Genomic DNA, 22,189 nt, shown 5'->3' with positions numbered 1-22,189 from the left:
TGGGATCTGCCTGCATTGTTTGCCGATACATCACATAGTCCTAGACACTTGGGAAGTGTCCAACTTGTGATCCAATACAACAGCCAACAGAATGATCTTGTCTGCTGTGGACTCATCTTGTTGTGTTTATAATAATAATAATAATAATAATAATAATAATAATATGTCGAAGGGGTGATTTGAATGCAATATTCCTGCTTCTTGGCAGGGGGTTGGACTGGATGGCCCATGAGGTCTCTTCCAACTCTTTGATTCTATGAAGGCTTTCATGGCTGGAATCACTGGGTTGTTGTAGTTTTTTGGGGGCTATATGGCCATATTCTAGAGGCATTCTCTCCTGACGTTTCGCATGCATCTATGGCAAGCATCCTCAGAGGTAGTGAGATCTGTTGGAACTAGGAAAATTGGGTTTACATATCTGTGGAATGACCAGGCTGGGACAAAGAACTCTTGTCTGCTGGAGCTAGGTGTGAATGTTCCAACTGACCACCTTGATTAGCATTTGATGGCCTGGCAGTTGTTTGGTGTGGCTTGTTAGTGCCTGGGGCAATCTTTGGTTGAGAGGTGATCGGATGTCCCAGATTGTTTCCTCTCTATTGTTTTGCTGTTGTAATTTTAGAGTTTTTTAATACTGGTAGCTAGATTTTTTCCCCCCATTTTCATGGTTTCCTCCTTTCTGTTGAAATTGTCCACATGCTTCTGGATTTCAATGGCTTCTCTGTGTAGTGGTTGTTGGAGTGGTCCAGCATTTCTGTGTTCTCAAATAATATGCTGTGTCCAGGCTGGTTCCTCAGGTGCTCTGCTATGGCTGACTTCTCTGGTTGAAGTAGTCTGCAGTGCCTTTCATCAGTTGAAACATCCAGCAGTCAAGAGTTCTTTGTCCCACCCTGGTCATTCCATAGATACATAAACCCAATTTTCCTAGTTCCAATAGACCTCACAACCTCTGAGGATGCTTGCCATAGATGCAGGCGAAATGTCAGGAGAGAATGCCTCCAGAACATAGCCATATAGCCTGAAGAAATCAGCAACAACCTAGTGATTCCGGCCATGAAAGCCTTCGACAATAATAATAATAATAATAATAATAATAATAATAATAATAATGTATTGTCGCAGGCTTTCATGGCTGGAATCACTAGGTTCTTGTGGGTTTTTTCGGGCTATATGGCCATGTTCTAGAGGCATTTTTCCTGACGTTTCGCCTGCATCTATGGCAAGCATCCTCAGAGGATGCTTGCCATAGATGCAGGCGAAACGTCAGGAAAAATGCCTCTAGAACATGGCCATATAGCCCGAAAAAACCCACAAGAACCTAATAATAATAATAATAATAATAATAATAATTATTATTATTATTATTATTTAAAGAAATAGCATGTGTATTCTAGCTCACTTCAAAAGGTATGTTGCAGACACCATATGTGTGTGCGAGAGAGCAGTCATGCCTACGCATGCGTGTGTGTGGCCAATAGGACCCATCATCACCCTGAATAGATTGATGGACTTGCTAATCTATTCTAAGGCGATGATCTTATATTGGTGCTCCTCTTCCAAGGGTTAGAGGCGACTCATTTCCTCTTTTACAAGGAGATAACTTTACAGCTTGCTTTTCATTTCCCCCCAAAGGACGGTGTGGGGCCCTTTCTGGATTGCGCTCAGTGGGCCATTGTGTGCAGGCAACCGCAGCCGCTCTCATGTGCAGCCAAGCCCATTCCTTGTCTTCCCTATTGTGTTTTTTTTCCTGGAGGGCAGCTGGCCAACATCTGTATCAGGAGGGCTCCACAACTCCCCCTCCTCCTTTGGACTGAAACATCTGCTTGGATCATGTGACAGGCACTTGGAGGCAGTCTGTTGCAAGGTCCTTCTTCCAACACACACGAAAAAGAGAGCAAAACTTTGGAGAGATGACACTGGAAAAGGGGAGGGATGTGCCATGTTTGCATGCAACCCTATGACGGCGAAGGGAAGAGAGCCGGCGTGGCTTTGCTGAGCTAGGATTTCCTGGGCTATACGTTGAGAGGCCGAGGCCTGCCAGAACTAACGCGGGCCAGATGTGCCGACTTGGCAGCCTTGCGCCCAAACTTGATTGGAGGGATGCACCGCTGACGTGATTGCATTGGATGTAAGTATATGGAGACTTTATTTCAGGGTTGGGAGGAGAGTGTGCTCTTCAGGTCCCTTTTTGCAAGGAGGTCATCTTCATTCCAGCATTCCTCTTCTAATAGATCAGTGGTTCTCAACCTGGGGGTCGGGACCCCTGTGGGGGTCGCAAGGGGGTGTCAGAGGGGTCGCCAAAGACCCATCAGTGTTGGTCATGGGGGTTCTGTGGGAAGTTTGATCCAATTCTATCGTTGGTGGGGTTCAGAATGCTATTTCATTGTGGGTGAACTATAAATCCCAACAACTACAACTCCCAAATGTCAAGGTCTATTTTCCCCAAACTCCACCAGTGTTCACATTTGGGCATATTGAGTTTTTGTGCCAAGTTTGGTCCAGATCCACCATTGTTTGAGTCCACAGTATTCTCTGGGTGTAGGTGACCTACAACTCCAAAAGCTCAAGGTCAATGTCCACCAGACCCTCCCAGTATTTTCTCTTGGTCATGGTAATTCTGTGTGCCAAGTTTGATTCAATTCAATTGAACTATAAATCCCAGCAACTCCAACATTCCCAAATGACAAAATCAATCATCCCCAACCCCACCAGTATTCAAATTCGGGCATATCGGGTATTTGGGATTTGAAAATACATCCTGCATATCAGATATTTACATGACGATTCATAACAGTAGCAAAATGACAGTTATGAAGTAGCAACAAAAATAATGTTATGGTTGGGGGTCACCACAATATGAGGAACTCTATTAAGGGGTCACAGCATTAGGAAGGTTGAGAAACACTGTAATAGATCTTCTCTTCTTTCATCTTGCCCACTTCTCAATGGACTCACTCTTCCTACTCTCCACCTTTCTTCTAAAATTCTGTATTTATTTATTTGTCGTGTCAGGGCAACCAGTCAATTGTATTACCTTTCTAACAGAACAAAGCAAACAGACAGACAAAATACAAAACTTGCAAGTTTGGTAGTTGATTAAATGTCCTTTGACCGGTATCTGGCCACTTGCAGTGCCTCTGGTGTTGCTTCAAGAAGGTCCTCCCTTGTGCATGTGGCAGGGCTCAGGTTGCATTGCAGCAGGTGGTCTCTGGTTTGCTCTTGTCCACACTCGCATGTCGTGGATTCCACTTTGTGGCCCCATTTCTGAAGGTTGGCTCTGCATCTCGTGGTGCCAGAGCCCAGTCTGTTCAGCGCCTTCCAAGTCACCCAATTTTCTGTGTGCCCAGTGGAGAGTCTCTCATTTGGTATCAGCCATTGATTGAGCCTGCCACTTTTGGACTCTCGCTTGCTGAGATGTTCCAGCGAGTGTCTCTGTAGATCTTAGAAAACTATTTCTAGATTTAAGTCGTTGACGTACCGGCTGATACCCAAACAGGGGATGAGCTGGAGATGTCTCTGCCTTGGTCCTTTCACTATTGGCTGCTACTTCCCGGCGGATGTCAGGTGGTGCGATACAGTGTAATTTCTCCAGTGGTGTAGGGCTCAGACACCCCGTGATAATGCAGCAAGAGTAGCATAGCGCAAAGGCAGATGTCTTCACTGTGTCTGGTTGTGATCCCCAGGTTGTGCCAGTCAGCTTTCGTATGATATTGTTTCCAGTGGGATTCCTTCCCAAGTGCCAGCTAATACCTCTCAACAAAGGATTCCCCTGGAAAGTAATTCTATCTTGGCTTGACAAAACATAGGAATAATGATCTCCGTCTTGGAATAATTCTGAAACTGGTTGAGATTACCATAAATAGGAAAGGGATCTTGAAGCACTTTGTAGGGCTCAGACACCCCGTGATAATGCGGCATGTCTCATTAAGAGCCACATCCACTGTTTTAGTGTGGTGAGATGTGATCCACACTGGGCATGTATACTCAGCAGCAGAGTAGCATAGTGCAAGGGCAGATGTCTTCACTGTGTCTAGTTGTGATCCCCAGGTTGTGCCAGCCTTTTAAGTGCTTGACCATTCGAATCATAAATTCACAGAATTGTATGCTATGCGACCAGAAGCGACTTGCAGCATACAATTCTGTGAATTTATGATTCGAATGGTCAAACACTTAAAAGACATTATCTATGCCCCATCTTCAGGGCAAACAAAGGGAAATTTGGGGTGTTACTAAACTATGTGACAGTCAGCACATGTATGGATTGTCGAAGGCTTTCATGGCCGGAATCACTGGGTTGTTGTGAGTTTTTCGGGCTGTAGAAGCATTCTCTCCTGACGTTTTGCCTGCATCTGTGGCAAGCATCCTCTGAGGAAGCCTGCCATAGATGCAGGCGAAACGTCAAGAGAGAATGCTTCTACAACATTCTTAAGATCTTCTGGTGGGGCCCTGCTCTCAGTCCCGCCACTTTCGCAATCGCGTCTGCCGGGAACGAGAGACAGGGTCTTTTCTGTGGTGGCCCCTCGGCTATGGAACTCTCTCCCAATTGAGATCAGATCTCCTGACATTTCGCCTGCACCTGTGGCAAGCATTCTCTGAGGAAGCCTGCCATAGATGCAGGCGAAACGTCAGGAGAGAATGCTTCTACAACATTCTTAAGATCTTCTGGTGGGGCCCTGCTCTCGGTCCTGCCACTTTTGCAATCGCGTCTGGTGGGAACGAGAGACAGGGCCTTTTCTGTGGTGGCCCCTCAGCTATGGAACTCTCTACCGATTGAGATCAGATCTCCTGACGTTTCGCCTGCATCTGTGGCAAGCATCCTCTAAAGAAGCCTGCCATAGATGCAGGCGAAATGTCAGGAGAGAATGCTTCTACAACATTCTTAAGATCTTCTGGTGGGGCCCTGCTCTCGGTCCCGCCACTTTCGCAATCGCGTCTGGTGGGAACGAGAGACAGGGCCTTTTCTGTGGTGGCCCCTCGGCTATGGAACTCTCTCCCGATTGAGATCAGATCTCCTGATGTTTCGCCTGCATCTGTGGCAAGCATCCTCTAAAGAAGCCTGCCATAGATGCAGGCGAAATGTCAGGAGAGAATGCTTCTACAACATTCTTAAGATCTGGTGGGGCCCTGCTCTCGGTCCCGCCACTTTCGCAATCGCGTCTGGTGGGAACGAGAGACAGGGCCTTTTCTGTGGTGGCCCCTCGGCTATGGAACTCTCTCCCGATTGAGATCAGATCTCCTGATGTTTTGCCTGCATCTGTGGCAAGCATCCTCTAAAGAAGCCTGCCATAGATGCAGGCGAAATGTCAGGAGAGAATGCTTCTACAACATTCTTAAGATCTTCTGGTGGGGCCCTGCTCTCGGTCCAGCCACTTTTGCAATCGCGTCTGGTGGGAACGAGGGCCTTTTCTGTGGTGGCCCCTCGGCTATGGAACTCGCTCCCGATTGAGATCAGATCTGCCCCCTCGCGCCTGTCCTTCAGGAGGCTGGTGAAATCCTAGCTATGGAAGGAAGCATTCCCAGAGTAATGGCTGAACAAAGTTATTGACCACACATACGGACTGAGTTGGACCTGATAATGCGATTTGGCTTATTTGTAATTTGCCCAAATATGAACACAGCTGGAGTTTAAGGGAAATAGACCTTGACATTTGGGATTTGTAGTTGCTGGGATTTATAGTTCACCTACAATCAAAGAGCATTCTGAACTCCACCAATGATGGTATTGAACCAAACACGGCATACAGGACTTCCATGACCAACAGAACACACTGGAAGGGTTTGATGGGCATTGACCTTGAGTTTGGGAGTTGCAGTTCACCTACATCCAGAGAGCACTGTGGACTCAAACAATGATGGATCTGGACCAAACTTGACACAAAAATTCCATATGCCTAAATATGGAGTTTAAGGGAAATAGACCTTGACATTTGGGATTTGTAGTTACTGGGATTTATAGTTCACTACAATTAAAGAGCATTCTGAAACCCACAAATGACAGAAATTGGGCAAACTTCCCACAAAGAACCCCCAAGACCAACAGAAAATACTTAAGGCCATCCAGTCCAACTCCCTTCTCCATGGCAAGAAAACGTAATCAGAGCCCTCCTGACAAAGAGCCATCCAGCCATAAATATAGATAGATAGATATGATTCCCACGCACACACACAGATATAGTATCACAGATTTGAAAGAGACCCTTAAAGAAGGACTATGATATGTTGCATATTCCAGAGAAGGCAAACCAGACAATCTCGACATCAACACGGACAAAGAAACAACAAGAAATGCTGTTTACTCACAAGCAGAAAGGAATTACATAGATTAGAAACCAACACTTTCTCATTACTTTATTTTCCAGATCACCAGACTGGGCTATAGCAACACATGGCAGGGGACAGCTAGTAAACAATAAATAAATAATACAGCCCAAAATACAGCCAGCCCAAAAGACTCACAGAAAACCTATTAATTCTGGCCATGAAAGCCTTCGACAATAGTTACGGCAGGGCCAGCACTGCATACTGAGTAGGTTTGTAGAGGACTATTGGTTATTGCATGCTCAGAAGAGAAGTCCATCCTGCGCAACAACTCAAAGTGCATAAATATGGTGTGAATCAGACTTGCGCCATTATAGTTAACGAAGAGGGTGCCAAGTTTATCGCAGTCCAGCTGGAGTCCAAAAGGAATCGGAGCAATCCCAGCCAAAAGCTGTGCAAGGTCCAAAATATTGCAGCCAACATTTATCTCACTGCAAGGGAGGGAAACCATCACTACAGCTGGGATCCAACGTCAGGATCCATATGGTCGGTCAGGATCTACGTAGCATAAGTCACTGCTTGAATTCTTGTTTCACTTTTGCACAATCATAGAATCATAGAATCATAGAATCAAAGAGTTGGAAGAGACCTCATGGGCCATCCAGTCCAACCCCATTCTGCCAAGAAGCAGGAATATTGCATTCAAATCACCCCTGACAGATGGCCATCCAGCCTCTGCTTAAAAGCTTCCAAAGAAGGAGCCTCCACCACACTCCAGGGCAGAGAGTTCCACTGCTGAACGGCTCTCACAGTCAGGAAGTTCTTCCTCATGTTCAGATGGAATCTCCTCTCTTGTAGTTTGAAGCCATTGTTCTGCATCCTAGTCTCCAAGGAAGCAGAAAACAAGCTTGCTCCCTCCTCCCTGTGGCTTCCTCTCACATATTTATACATGGCTATCATATCTCCTCTCAGCCTTCTCTTCTTCAGGCTAAACATGCCCAGTTCCCTAAGCCGCTCCTCATAGGGCTTGTTCTCTAGACCCTTGATCATTTTAGTCGCCCTCCTCTGGACACATTCCAGCTTGTCAATATCTCTCTTGAATTGTGGTGCCCAGAATTGGACACAATATTCCAGATGTGGTCTAACCAAAGCAGAATAGAGGGGTAGCATTACTTCCTTAGATCTAGACACTAGGCTCCTATTGATGCAGGCCAAAATCCCATTGGCTTTTTTTGCCGCCACATCACATTGTTGGCTCATGTTTAACTTGTTGTCCACGAGGACTCCAAGATCTTTTTCACACGTACTGCTCTCGAGCCAGGCATCGTCCCCCATTCTGTATCTTTGCATTTCATTTTTTTCTGCCAAAGTGGAGTATCTTGCATTTGTCCCCTTTGAACTTCATTTTGTTAGTTTTGGCCCATCTCTCTAATCTGTCAAGATCGTTTTGAATTCTGCTCCTGTCCTCTGGAGTATTGGCTATCCCTCCCACTTCATACAAGTGGGTATGAATGTTGCAGTTGCATGGAAGAGGGATCTTAAACAGAACTTTGTATGGAAAGCTGCACCTAATTAAATCCTCTCTTTTCCACAACTATTAAAGAGGTGGGTTCTTGTAGGTTTTTCGGGCTATACGGCCATGTTCTAGAAGCATTCTCTCCCGACGTTTCACCTGCATCTGTGGCAAGCATCCTCAGAGGTTGTGAGGTCTATAATAATAAATCAGCTTGGCTACTGTAATGTCATGGCCTATTAGTAAGTGATACAGTTGTTCAGAAATTATAAGCTTCCCGTTACTACTTTCTAGGGACAATAAGGGACAAGAGGTTTTTTTTCTCCCACTCTGGACATTCTACACACACACAAACACATATATACATTCCATTTGCTTTACTGCCAACAGAAGCTCTGAAGATGCCATTAGCCACAGATAAAGGCGAAACGTCAGGAGAGAATGCTGCTGGAACATGGCCATACAGGCCGAAAAACTCACAGCAACCCCGGACGTTATTGATTGGTTGTTTCAGGCATATTGATGGCTTTTGTGCCCTGGTGCTTGAATATTTCATGCATGAGGTCAGTCCCCTGCCAGCCTACTCTTGGGAGAACGGAGCCCCCTCGGTCCCCCGTTCTGGCCATGGGAAAAGTGGAAAAAGAAACAGGCTATTCATGCTCCAGCACAAGCCAGGTGTCGGTCCAAAATGGCTTATTTTTACTCCTGGCCCAGCTTTCGGGGAAAGGCAGAGCTTGAAGTTTCCCACTGCCTTCCTTCCTCCCTTCCTTCTCTCTGCATCACCAAGAAGGGTTTTCCTGTGAGAACCCTGCCACGGAGACAGATCTTGCGATGGCACAGCCCTGGCTGGAGGATTTTACAGAGTCTGGCATCTGCCCAAGCTGGACATCGGAAGAGGTTTGCTCGTTTGGCTAAAGGAGGAGGAGGAGGACACCCGGACTTGAGACCGCAAGTGAATCCAGGTCTGTACAGAAGGTTGCAGGGAATCAACTGTGCAAATAACTCCAGACCCTTTCTTCTTCTTCTTCTTCTTCTTCTTCTTCTTCTTCTTCTTCTTCTTCTTCTTCCTCCTCCTCCTTCTCCTCCTCCTCCTCCACCACTTCCTCCACCACCTCCACCACCTCCTCCACCTCCACCTCCTCCGCCACCTCCTCCACCTCCTCCACCACCCCCACTTCCTCCACCACCTCCTCCACCTCCACCTCCTCCACCACCCCCACTTCCTCCACCACCTCCACCTCCTCCACCACCCCCACTTCCTCCACCACCTCCTCCACCTCCACCTCCTCCGCCACCTCCTCCACCTCCTCCACCACCCCCACTTCCTCCACCACCTCCACCTCCTCCTCCACCTCCACCTCCTCCACCACCTCCACCACCTCCTCCACCTCCACCTCCTCCACCACCTCCTCCACCTCCTCCACCACCTCTTCCATCTCCACCTCCTCCACCACCTCCTCCACCTCCTCCTCCACCTCCACCTCTTCCACCACCTCCACCTCCTCCACCTCCCCCACCACCCCCACCTCCTCCACCACCTCCTCCACCTCTTCCATCTCCACCTCCTCCGCCACCTCCTCCTCCACCACCTCCTCCACCTCCAACTCCTCCACCTCCTACACCACCTCCACATCCTCCTCCACCTCCTCCTCCACCTCCACCTCCTCCTCCTCCACCACCTCCACCTCCTCCACCTCCCCCACCACCCCCACCTCCTCCACCTCCCCCACCACCCCCACCTCCTCCACCACCTCCACCACCTCCTCCACCTCTTCCACCTCCACCACCACCTCCTCCTCCTCCTCCTCCTCCTCCTCCTCTTCTTCTTCTTCTTCTTCTTCTTCTTCTTCTTCACTGTAGCTCAGTGGTTCTCAACCTGGGGGTCGCGACCTCTGAAGGGGTCATGAGGGAGTGTCAGAGGGGTCACCCTTCCTCCTGCTCTTCCTCCTCCTCCTCCTCCTCCTCCTCTTCCTCTTCCTCTTCTTCTTCATGTTCACTTTAGCTCAGTGGTTCTCAACCTGGGGGTCAGGACCTCTGGAGGGGTCACGAGGGAGTGTCAGAGGGTGCACTCCTCCTCCTGCTCTTCCTCCTCCTCCTCCTCCTCCTCTTCTTCTTCTTCACTGTAGCTCATAGTAGTTTCTCCTGCATCTGTGGCTGACACCTTCAGAGGTTCTGTTGGCAGAGAGGCAAATGGAGTGTATGGCTATCATTTCCCCTCTCCCACTTTTCTTCTCCAAGCTAAATGTACCCAGTGCTTTAAGCTGCTCTATACTATAGAACCTTTAGGTCTCCCAACCTTTTTTTGACCAGGGACCACTTTGACCAGGGACCTCTTTAACCAGGGACCCCTTTGACCAGGGTCCTCTTTGACCAGGGACCACTTCAACCAGGGACCACTTTGACCAGGGACCACTTGACCAGGGACCACTTTGACCAGGGTGGGAGAAAGAACCCTTGTTTGTTTAAAGTAAGTGTGACTCTTGCAGGTAGCAAGCTTGAATAGCATTGAGTAGCCGTGAAGCTGTGAAGTCAATCAGTGAGGGTATCTGTGTAGAGGAAGTCTGGCCTCTGTTGCCTGGAGACACCCTCTGTTTGGGAGGTGTTAAGGGGCACTTGTTTGCTGTCTGGACATTCCAGAGACAGAATTACACACACACACACACACACACACACAACACTTCTGTGGAAAGCTAATGGCACTCCATACAGTCATGCTGGCCACATGGCCTTGGAGGAGTCTACGGACAATGCCGGCTCTTTGGGCTTAGAAATGGAGATGACCACCAACTCCCAGAGTCGGACATGACTAGACTTAATGTCACACATACATACACACACAGTCCACTTGCTTCACTGCCAAAAGAACCTCTGAAGATGCCAGCCACAGATGCTGGCAAAAAGGTCAGGAGAGAATGCTACTGGAACATGGCCATACAGCCTGAAAAACTCACAGTAACTCATTCAAACTCTTCTTTTGGGTGCTAAGGAGCCACATCCATAACTCTATGTTTATTCTTGTCATGTACCTTCAAGTTGTGCCTGATTTATGGCAAGCCTATTTTCTAGTCAGGAGTCCTACTTCTGAGAACGTGTGCCATTGATTTCCTCAGAGGATGAGAAACTAGCCTTGTCCAAGGTCACCCAATGCATTTCCATGGCCGAGCAGTGCCCTAACTGAACGTTCAAACTATTACATTTCATTGGCTCTACGCCTATATACAGGGTGATAACTTTCTAATGAGTGACGAACATGGCATAGTGGTTTGAGGGTTGGATTATGACTCTGGAGACCAGGTTCAGTTCCCCACTCAGCCATCCACAGAGTGGCCCCGGGCAAGTCACACCCTCTCAGCCATATAAAAATCCATGAGATTCTGTACATTTTGGAATGGGATGAGGTCCAAGGGGTCCAAGGGGTTTCCACAACCCCAACGCTGGTGGGATCTGGTCTAGTGTAGGTCCTCAGGTGGACCTACTGTATGATTTTGAGCCATACAGAATCGTTATGCAAGATTTGGGAGATTTTTCTGTGAACTCACAGATGCTACAGTACTAACAGAGCTGGCAAGTCGTTTTACAAGCGTTGGAGAAAGCAGTGAGAATAAGGAAATGTTGCTGTGTTGTAAGAGCAAAAGGGCAACGGAGTGTGAGCCAAGCTCCACCAAAGAGTCCAAGTTCACTCTTAGCACAGAATAGCCATAAAACTTGCTCTTTCCTTGGATTTGCTGTCCGGCCAAGAGGTAGCATTTCATAGTGACATGTCCAGATTTCATCCTCTCTGAATGAGATAAATAGATTGTCCAGTTGCCTGTAAGCAAACACTGAGCGGGGAACTGTCCTTGCAAGTTGCACAGCCGGACGAGATCCCTTCCAGTTCAGCTTCCGTGCAGGGCAGGGGACAGAGACTGTGCTGGTCTCCATCACGGATCACCTTCGATGCCAGCTTGACCAGGGCGGGTCGGTGCTGCTTGTGTTATTGGATCTCACAGCAGCATTTGACAGAGTTGACCACAATCTTTTGACCCACCGCCTTGCTGCTGTTGGAGTCAGGGGGACAGCTTTAAACTGGCGGTCCTCCTTTCTTCACAACTGTGGACAGCGAATGGAGAGGGGAGGCCTGGTCTCTGAGAGGTCCCCTCTCTCTTGTGGGGTTCCTCAGGGGGCCATTTTCTCCCCTCCGTTGTTCAACATTTATATGCGACCACTTGCTCAGCTGGTTTGAGGTTTTGGGCTTGAGTGTTACCAGTACGCTAATGACACTCAACTTGTGCTGAAGATGGAAGGCCGACCGGACTCTGTCCCCGACTATTTCCATCAGTGCCTCAAGGCCATTACTGGATGGCTGCGCGCCAGCAGGTTGAGGGATCCTATGGCTGGGTCAATCAGACCATGGGGATATCCAGCTGCCTGCCCTGGATGGCAAGGCGCTATGCCCGTCATCATTGGTAAAGAGTCTGGGAGTCCTTTTGGACCCTCTGCTGACAATGGAGGCCCAGGTCTCCGCCGTGAGTAGAACCGCCTTCTTTCACCTGCGGCAGGCTAGACGGCTGGCCCCCTCCCTGTCCAGGGACGACCTAGCTACAGTGATCCAGGCCACGGTCATCTCAAGACTGGACTACTGTAACGCCCTCTACATTGGCCTTCCTCTGTCAGGGATCCGGAAGCTCACGTTGGTGCAAAATGCAGCTGCTCGGCTTCTTGTGGGAATTCTGATGAGAATAACACTAATCTGACTGCAGCTGCATTGGTTACCAATTGAGCACCGGATCACTTTCAAAGTGATGGTACTCACCTTTAAGGCCTTGCATGGTCTGTTTGAGGACCGGGACATCCGTAGGGAGACCACGGTGCTTGTCTATAAAGCTATTGTCCTCCCAACACTGCTATACGCCTGCGAGACGTGGACTGTCTACAGACGTCACATGCAACTCCTGGAACGATTCCATCAGCGCTGCCTCCGGAAAATCCTGCAAATCGTTTGGGAAGACAAGCGGACAAACGTCAGCATGCTGGAAGAAGCAAAGACCACCAGCATTGAAGCGATGGTCCTCCGCCATCAACTCTGCTGGACTGGCCACGTTGTCTGGATGCCTGACCACTGTCTCCCAAAGCAGTTGCTCTACTCCGAACTCAAAAATGGAAAACAGAATATTGGTGGGAAGGAAAAGAGATTTAAAGATGGGCTCAAAGCCAACCTTAAAAACTTTGGCATAGACACTGAGAACTGGGAAGCCCTGGCCTGTGAATGCTGCAGTTGGAGGTCAGCTGTGACCAGCAGTGCTGCAGAATTTGAAAAGGAATGAATGGAGGGCGAAAGAGAGAAACGTGCCAAGAGGAAGGCATGTCAAGCCAACCCCGACCGGGACCGCCTTCCACCTGGAAACCAATGCCTTCACTGCGGGAGACGGTTTTATTTCTCGTGTCAGGGCAGCCAGTCAATTATATTACATTTCTAACAGAACAAAGCAAACAAACAGAGAAAATACAAAATGTGTGAGTTTGGTAGTTGATTAAATGTCCTTTGACCAGTATCTGGCCACTTGGAGTGCCTCTGGTGTTGCTGCAAGAAGCTTCCTCCATTGTGCATGTGGCAGGGCTCAGGTTGCATTGCAGTAGGTGGTCAGTGGTTTGCTCCTCTCCACACTCGCATGTCGAGGATTCCACTTTGTAGCCCCATTTCTTGAGGTTGGCTCTGCATTTCGTGGTGTCAGCACAGTCTGTTCAGAGCCTTCCAAGTTGCCCAGTCTTCTGTGTGCCCAGGGGGGAGTCTCTCATTTGGTATCAGCCATTGGTTGAGGTTCTGGGTTTGAGCCTGCCATTTTTGGACTCTCGCTTGCTGAGGCGTTCCAGCGAGTGTCTCTGTAGATCTTAGAAAACTATGTCTGGATTTAAGTCGTTGACGTGCTGGCTGACGTGCGGGAGACGATGCAGATCAAGAATAGGGCTTCATAGTCACCTACGGATCCACCTTGGAGTATTATCCTACTCGGACAACGAGGGATTGCCTAAGTAAGTAAGCAGTAAGTAAGTAAGTAAGTAATCTTTATTTATAAACCGTCTCCATCCCCCCCAAAGGGGACTCGGGGCGGTTAACATGAGGCGAAGCCCCAAATAATACAACATAATTAGACACAAAATAACAGGAAAATAACATCATAACAAAATATATAAAACAATATAAAACGACATAATAAAATCAAAATGTGATTTCTTTTCCAGTTAGAATATTTCTGAACTTTTAAAAAATCTCTTGCACAATATTCAAGGGCCTTCCCTCCCACAGAGAGGGATTCTGGGCTCTGGCCCAAACATTGGAGGCTCCAGGATTTCGCTGGCTTTTGCGGAGCGGTTGGCAGGCGAAATCTCTCAATCATGGAAAATGTGGGTTCCCATCTCGACGCAGAGTTGAGCCAAGGCCCAAGCCTACGAAGCGAAACTGGGCCAGAATTTGCTGCCAAGGTTGTCATTACCGTATTCTTACCCTCTCGTGTCAGAAAGAAAACCAAATCCGCCCAGAACAAAAGCAGCGCTTCATCGGAGACTCTCCGTCATCTTCAGAGTTCAAGATATAAGGGTTATGTGGAGCTCACTAAGATCTGGGAAGGCAAAAATGGCTCCGGGTCTTCAAAATTTGCTCTTATTTATTTATCACTAACTTGGGGACCCGGCGCTGCCCGGGTTATTTGAGAAAGGAATTGTGAATCAAGGTTGGTCTTTATCAGTTATTTATATGGCTCGCAGTGGTCTCAGGAAGTTAGTGAAGGTACTGCGAATCCCATCATCTGTGGTCCATCCTCCTCCAAATTGCACAAGAATGGAGAGTAGGTCGTGGGGGCTCTGTGTGCCAAGTTTTATTCTTGCTCAATCATTGGATGAGGGTCAAAGGTCTCAGAAAGTGAGTTTAGGTACTGCAAGTCCCATCATCCATAGGCTGTTCTCCCCCAAACCTCACTAGAATGTTGAGTTGGTCAAGGGGGCTCTCTGTGCCAAGTTTGGTCTTTCTTGGTATTTGGATAAGTGTCGCTGTGGTTTCAGGAAGTGAGTGAAGGTACTGGAAGTCCCATCATCCATCATCTGTCCTCCTCCAAACAGCATCGGGATGTAGAGTGGGTCATGGGGGCTCTGTGTGTCAAGTTTGGTCTTGATCGGACATTAGATGAGGGTTGCAGCAGTCCTGGGAAGGGAGTGGAGGTACTTGAAGTCTCATAATCCATGGTCTGTCCTCCTCGAAAGTGCACCAGGATGTAGAGTGGGTCATGGGGACTCTGTGTGCCAAGTTTGGTCTTGATCAGTCATTGGCGAGGGTCGCAGTGGTCTCAGGAAGTGAGTGAAGTGACTGCAAGTTCCATCATCCATTGCCAAATTCTTCCAAACCGCACCAGGATGTAGAGTGGATCATGCGGGCTCTCAGTGTGAATTGTGGTCTTGATCCATCATTGTTGGCAGTTGTAATGGCCTTAGGAAGGGAGTGCAGGTATTGCAAGTCCCATCGTCCATGGTGCATCCTCCTCCAAACTGCACCGGGATGTAGAGTGTGTCATGGTGACTCAGTGTGCCAAGTTTGGTCGTTATTGGTATTTGGATGGGGGTTGCAGTGGTCTCAGTAATTGAACAAAAGTACTGCAAGTCCCATAATCCATGGTCCATCCCTGGCCAAAACACACCAGGGCGTAAAGTGGGTCATGAAAGGTCTATGTGCAAAGTTTGGTCCTGATCAGTCATTGGATGAGGCCAATAGCGGTCTCAGAAAGTGAGTGATGGTACTGCAAGTCCCATCATCCATGGTTCATCCTCCTCCAAACTGCAGTAGGATGTCGAGTGGGTCATGGGGGCTTTGTGTGCCAAGTTTGGTCTGTATTGGTAATTTTCTGACCCTCTGGCCTTTTCCTTTCCTCTCTTTGTCATCTCGGAATTGAGGCTGGCCAATCAGAGACCATATGCAAATTTCCTTCTCATGTCCCCGTTTCTGTCATGAACTCTTTTCTCCACTAGGGGCTCCTATTGAAGCTGGCCAATCAGAGACCATATGCAAATAGCACCACAACGGCAGCCAATCAGAAAGCTGGCACACTTTTGTCCTCCGCATACAAACTTTGACTTTTATTATATGTATAGATAGATAAAAATCAGAAGCAAACTGAGGGTACAGTTGCAAAGTATTTTAAAAATACACAAAGTTTAAGAACTTGGCATTATACTAAATGTCATTTGACCAGAAGGTCACCACTTGGGGTGCCTCTGGTGTTGCTGTAAGGAGGTCCGTTGTGCATGTGGCAGGGCTCAGACTGCATTGTGGTCAGTCGTATTATATTTTTAAGAAAACAAACAAACAAACAAACAGACAGACAGACAGACAAACACACAGTTTGCAAGTTTGGTAGTTGATTAAATGTCCTTTGACCAGTAGCTGGATCCCCTTATCTTTTTCTATCGGAGCCTGGCAGATCACCGAAGGCACTGTTCGGCCTGTCTGTTTTGACTAATGTCCTCTCGCCTATCGATTTGCTCATTAAGTCTCGCAGCTGGGCCAGGCGCCCAGTTGTTTTCAAGCCCCAAATCCTGGGAACTCTCTGGTAGCAATTCAGGGAGTATACTATCATCCCCATACCCTTCAGGGACTTACTTACTTACTTACTTTACTTAGGCGATCCCTCGTTTTCCGAGGATGATTGTCTTCCAGTGTTCTTGTGGATCCGTATGTGGCTGTGGAGCCCTATTCTTGCTCTGCATCTTCTTCCACAGTGAGGGCATTGGTTTCCAAGTGGAAGGCGGTCTCGGTCGGAGTTGGCTTGACGCGCCTTCCTCTTGGTACGCTTCTCCCTTTCACCCTCCATTCGTGCCTCTTCAAATTCTGCAGCACTGCTGGTCACAGCTGACCTCCAGCTGGAGCGCTCAAGGGACAGGGCTTCCCAGTTCTCAGTGTCGATGCCAGAGTTTTTAAGGTTGGCTTTGAGCCCCGTCTTTCAATCTCTTTTCCTGCCCACCAACATTCTGTTTTCCGTTCTTAAGTTCGGAGTAGAGCAACTGCTTTGGGAGACGGTGGTCGGGCATCCGGACAACGTGGCTGGTCCAGCGGAGTTGATGGCGGAGGACCATCGCTTCAATGCTGGTGCTCTTTGCTTCTTCCAGCACGCTGACGTTTGTCCGCCTGTCTTCCCAAGAGATTTGCAGGATTTTCCGGAGGCAGCGCTGATGGAATCGTTCCAGGAGTTGCATGTGACGTCTGTAGACAGTCCACGTCTCACAGGAAGACCTTCGGGGACATTCTCATGGGAAACTACACTTTGCATAGGGGTCTCCTGGTCCTTCTCTGCATCAGTATCATTGATCAAACCATTGCCATCTTGAAATTCATTGGCATCACTTCCCACATCCAAAGAACCCTGATCCTGAAACACAATCACAGGCTGAACTCCAACAAGCTCCTTCTTTTATAGCAGATTTCCTGTGAAGTGGGTGAGGTGGTAGTCCTATGTGATACTATAAAAAAATTTCTCAGGAGAAGGCAATGATTTACAGTGTCATAAGCTACTGACAAGTCTAAGAAAAGTTGCTCTGATTTACTACAGGTGAAATCCTGCTTGGAGGGATTACGCGACCCTCTGTTGAAGATCGTAAACAGCTCCCTTGAGCAAGGAGTTTTTCCAGAGGGTTTAAAAGAGGCGGTGGTCTCTCCCCTGCTCAAGAAACCAGACTTAGATCCTTCGGTTCCCTCCAGTTACCGCCCAGTTTCGAACCTCTCGTTCCTGGGCAAGGTGATTGAGAGGGCAGCAGCAGAGCAGTTGCAGCAATTCCTAGACGACACAGCCGGACTAGATCCCTTCCAGTCCGTCTTCCGTGCGGGGCACGGGACAGAGGCTGTGCTGGTCTCCATCACGGATCACCTTCGATGCCAGCTTGACCAGGGCGGGTCAGCGCTGCTTGTGTTATTGGATCTCACAGCAGCATTTGACACAGTCGACCACAATCTCTTGACCCACAGTCGACCACAATCTCTTGACCCACCGTCTTGCTGTTGCTGGAGTAAATTGGCTGTCCTTCTTTCTTCACAACCGTGGACAGCGAGTGGAGAGGGAGGCCTGGTCTTTGAGAGGTCCCCTCTCTCTCTCTTGTGGGGTTCCTCAGGGGGCCATTCTCTCCCCTCTGTTCTTTAACATCTATATGCGACCACTTGCTCAGCTGGTTCGAGGTTTTGGGCTGGAGTGTTACCAGTACGCTGATGACACTCAGCTGGTGCTGAAGATGGAAGGCCGACCAGACTCTGTACCCGATTGTTTCCATCAGTGCCTCGAGGCCGTGACTGGATGGTTGCGTACCAGCAGGTTGAGGGTGAATCCAGCAAAGATGGAGATCCTATGGCTGGGTCGACCGGGCAGTAGGGACATCCAGCTGCCTACCCTGGATGGCGAGGCACTACGCCCGTCATCTTTGGTCAAGAGTCTGGGAGTCCTTTTGGACCCTCTGCTGACGATGGAAGCCCAGGTCTCCGCCGTGAGCAGAACCGCCTTCTTTCCCCTGCGGCAGGCTAGACAGCTGGCCCCCTCCCTGTCCAGGGACGACCTAGCTATGGTGATCCAGGCCATGGTCATCTCAAGACTGGACTACTGTAACGCCCTCTACATTGGCCTTCCTCTGTCGGTGATCCGAAAGCTCAAGTTGGTACAAAACGCAGCTGCTCAGCTTCTTGCGGGAATTCCGATGAGATGCCACATAACCCCAATCTTACTACAGCTGCATTGGTTACCAATTGAGCACTGGATCACTTTCAAAGTGATGGTACTCACCTTTAAGGCCTTGCATGGTCTGGGGCCAATGTATCTGAGGGACCGCCTCACTCCCTACCAACCCCAGAGATTCCTCCGTTCCGAGGACCAAGATCTATTGGAAGTCCCCAGTGTCAAGACCTTGCGTCTAACAGCAACCAGACGCAGAGCCTTCACAGCAGTGGCACCCTCACTCTGGGATACTCTGCCACCTGAAGTCTGTGCCTTGCGGGACTTACCAGCTTTCCGCAGGGCACGTAAGACATACCTGTTTCGACAGGCTTTTAATGTTTGATAGTGTTGTTTTAAATTGCTTAAATTTTTTTGTTAGATTTTAGCCATTCTTGTAAGCCGCTCCGAGCCCCAGGGGAGTGGTGGCATATAAGTTTAAATAATAAATAAATAAATAAATAAATAAATAAATAAATACAAGTGGTGCCATAAACCGTTCTGACCTCTCTCTTCTTTATTTGCAGATGGAAAGGGCCAGCAGACCATTCTCCTAATACAACATCGAACGTCCCTTGGAAATTTGTGAAAACAATGAGAGTTCAACTGAAGGGTGATGCCATCTGTACACTCTTCCTGGTGGTAGCGCTCTTCACCATCCTCTATTCCCAGCTGGGACACACTTCCCTTCGAGAAGAACAAGTGAAGGTCCCAAAGAGGCCTTCACCATCAACACGTAGGGCCTTCCATGCCCTCCAAAGGAAGCTGGATGCCAGGCCGACAGCATCCGGGCCCAGAATGATTTCGGCCATGAAGCATCTCAAGGTGGCAAGTCAAAACCATGTGGGCACCAGCCCTCCACCTTCAACACCTTCCGCCTTTGATTTCAGGCAATACCTTCGGGACAAAGACAACAGGAAGTTTGATATTCTCATTAACCAACCCAAGAAGTGCAAAAGGAGCCCAGGTGGTCCTTTCTTGCTCATTGCTGTCAAATCCCTGGTGGAGGACTTTGATCGCCGGGAGATTGTCCGGAAAACCTGGGGAAGGGAAGGGTTGGTGAACGGAGCTCAGGTTCAAAGGGTTTTCCTCCTGGCTGTCCCGAGGAATAAGACGACTTTGCCGACTTGGGAGACTCTCGTCCAACAGGAGAGCCAGATGTATCGGGACATCCTCTTGTGGGACTTCCTTGACACCTTCTTCAACTTGACTCTGAAAGAGATCCATTTCCTCAACTGGGCGGACGAGTTCTGTTCCAACACCAAGTTCATCTTCAAGGGTGACGCCGACGTCTTTGTCAACGTAGAGAACATTGTGAACTTCCTCGAGAGCCGCGATCCCGCCGAGGACCTCTTCGTGGGGGACATCATCTACAACGCACAACCGATCCGGACGCACAAAAGCAAATACTTCATCCCAGAGACAATGTACGGGTTGGGCATGTATCCGGTCTACGCTGGAGGTGGAGGGTTCTTGCTCTCCAGCAGTACCATGAGGAAGCTCTCCCAGGCCTGCAGCCAGGTGGAACTCTTCCCCATTGACGACGTCTTCTTGGGCATGTGCCTGCAAAGAATCAACCTGAAGCCTGTCATGCATGAAGGGTTCAAGACCTTTGGGATTACCAAGCCCTCCGCTGCGCCTAACCTGCAGACTTTTGATCCTTGCTTTTACAAAGACCTCATGGTGGTCCATAGCCTGAAGGTGGCAGAAATCTGGCTGATGTGGAATCTACTCCACAATTCGCGGCTCTCTTGCACACAAAGGAAGCAAGTCAAGAAGGCTTTCCGATGGAAAATGAAAACTAAAGAGACTACCCTTGGTTATCCTGCATGAGATTGACATACAAACAGTTACGTTCCACACACAACACAACAGACACCGAATCCTTGCCTTAGGCTCATTGTCCGAGTAGGATAGTCTTCCAAGATCAGTGTTCTGGTGGGTCTGTAGGTAATTGTGGAGCCCTATTCTTAATATGCATCTTCTCCCGCAGTCAGGGGCGGCTCGTCCATTATGCAAAGTAAGCGGTCGCGGTACACTTTTTTTTTTGCCAGGGGCGCAGAGGTGCCTCTGCAAATGCCCCTCGACTGCCACTTGAGGAATCATAGAATCATAGAATCATAGAATCAAAGAGTTGGAAGAGACCTCATGGGCCATCCAGTCCAACCCCCTGCCAAGAAGCAGGAATATTGCATTCAAATCACCCCTGACAGATGGCCATCCAGCCTCTGCTTAAAAGCTTCCAAAGAAGGAGCCTCCACCACACTCCGGGGCAGAGAGTTCCACTGCTGAACGGCTCTCACAGTCAGGAAGTTCTTCCTAATGTTCAGATGGAATCTCCTCTCTTGTAGTTTGAAGCCATTGTTCCATTGCATCCTAGTCTCCAAGGAAGCAGAAAACAAGCTTGCTCCCTCCTCCCTATGGCTTCCTCGGCTCAGAACAGCCCTAGCAGTCCAGTGGGAGCCTCAACTTCCTTGCCTCACTGCTGGGCGATCCTCTTCCCGAAGGGGCCGGGCCCTTGAGCCTCGCCTAGCCCCTCTCATTCTTGCTCCATATCAATGATTGGTTGGGGGGGGGGGGGTGGCACGAAAATACTGTTTGCTTACCATTGAAAATTACCTAGGGCCGCCTCTGCCCACAGTGAGGGCATTGGTTTCCAGACGGAAGGCGGTCTCGGTTGCCTTCCTCTTGGCACGTTTTTCTCTTTCGGCCTCCATTCGTGCCTCTTCAAATAATAATAATATAATAAACTGTATTTATACCTGTTGCATCCCAGTTCAAGAAATGAGACCATGAGATTAAATCCACCACACTGGACTGTAGGAAAAGCAATCCTTGTTTATTGATGAAAAATTGGTTACAAAAGAAAGGTAAATGCAAAGTCAAAAAGCCACAGAAAAACACAGCAGTCAGTAGAATCTCTAAACTTGAGCAAAATTTCAAAAGCCACAATACAAGAACCAGGAACCTGTTAGCCTTTTACTAACCATGACCTTGATAACTAAGCCTCTGGGATTACCGGCCATGGAACACAGGAATTCTGCCAAGGCACAGCCACAGTCCCAAACGTTGCTTGATCTAAAGAGGCACCCGGCAGGAGGCCTCTTAAACCAAAGAAGCTATTCTTTGAAACGCCCCTTGACTTTGACGTCTGGGCCTGTCTCTCCTGTAAACGATGTGACCTTCGTAGAAACTGGGAAACATTTCTGTCTCTAACTATCTGTTCTCTTCGGTCCTCATTAAAAACCCCAGGTGGAGAGATATCACGGCTAACTTCTAAAACATTTTCCTCCAGCTGTTGCGTTTCGTTTTCATCCCCGCTGACCTCAGCATCAACAACAGATTCCACACTGTCAGGGTCAGGGAAAGCTTGCTCAGTTGGAAAAACTATCAGAGAATCCGGTTCACACAGATCAGGATCAGGCTGAACCCCAACAATACCCCGCCACCATCTCCCCGATGGGTACTTGGAGCAGCTTACATGAGGCCAAGCCCAAATAACAATTTGTTATGTGTTCAAATTCTACAGCACTGCTTGTCACAGCTGACCTCCAGCTGGAGCACTCAAGGGCCAGGGCTTCCCAATTCTCAGTGTTTATGCCAAAGTTTTTCAGGTTGGCTTTGAGCCCATCTTTTTCATTTTCCGTTCTTGAGTTCGGAGTAGAGCAACTGCTTTGGGAGACGGTCGCCGGGCATCCAGACAACGTGG

General features: G+C 48.6%; 1 protein-coding gene across 1 annotated transcript; it reads left to right on the top strand.

Annotated features, from left to right (window-relative positions):
• The first annotated feature begins 1,744 nt into the window (after nucleotides 1–1,744).
• On the top strand, nucleotides 1,745–21,054 carry B3GNT9 (UDP-GlcNAc:betaGal beta-1,3-N-acetylglucosaminyltransferase 9). Its single transcript, XM_067471012.1, has 2 exons — nucleotides 1,745–2,125; nucleotides 19,008–21,054. Exon 2 carries the CDS (start codon nucleotides 19,075–19,077, stop codon nucleotides 20,311–20,313), a length of 1,239 nt encoding a protein of 412 aa, XP_067327113.1. The 5' UTR covers nucleotides 1,745–2,125; nucleotides 19,008–19,074; the 3' UTR covers nucleotides 20,314–21,054.
• The last annotated feature ends 1,135 nt before the right edge of the window (nucleotides 21,055–22,189 follow it).

This window comes from Anolis sagrei, chromosome 8 (genome assembly GCF_037176765.1).
Source record: "Anolis sagrei isolate rAnoSag1 chromosome 8, rAnoSag1.mat, whole genome shotgun sequence".
NCBI lineage: Eukaryota > Metazoa > Chordata > Lepidosauria > Squamata > Dactyloidae > Anolis > Anolis sagrei.
The sequence above is the reverse complement of the archived record's forward strand: the minus strand, read 5'-3'. Positions and strand labels throughout refer to the sequence as shown.

Bases quoted from the DNA above. Each gene is read 5' to 3' on its own strand.
- B3GNT9 (XM_067471012.1), top strand. From the start codon at position 19,075: ATGAGAGTTCAACTGAAGGGTGATGCCATCTGTACACTCTTCCTGGTG.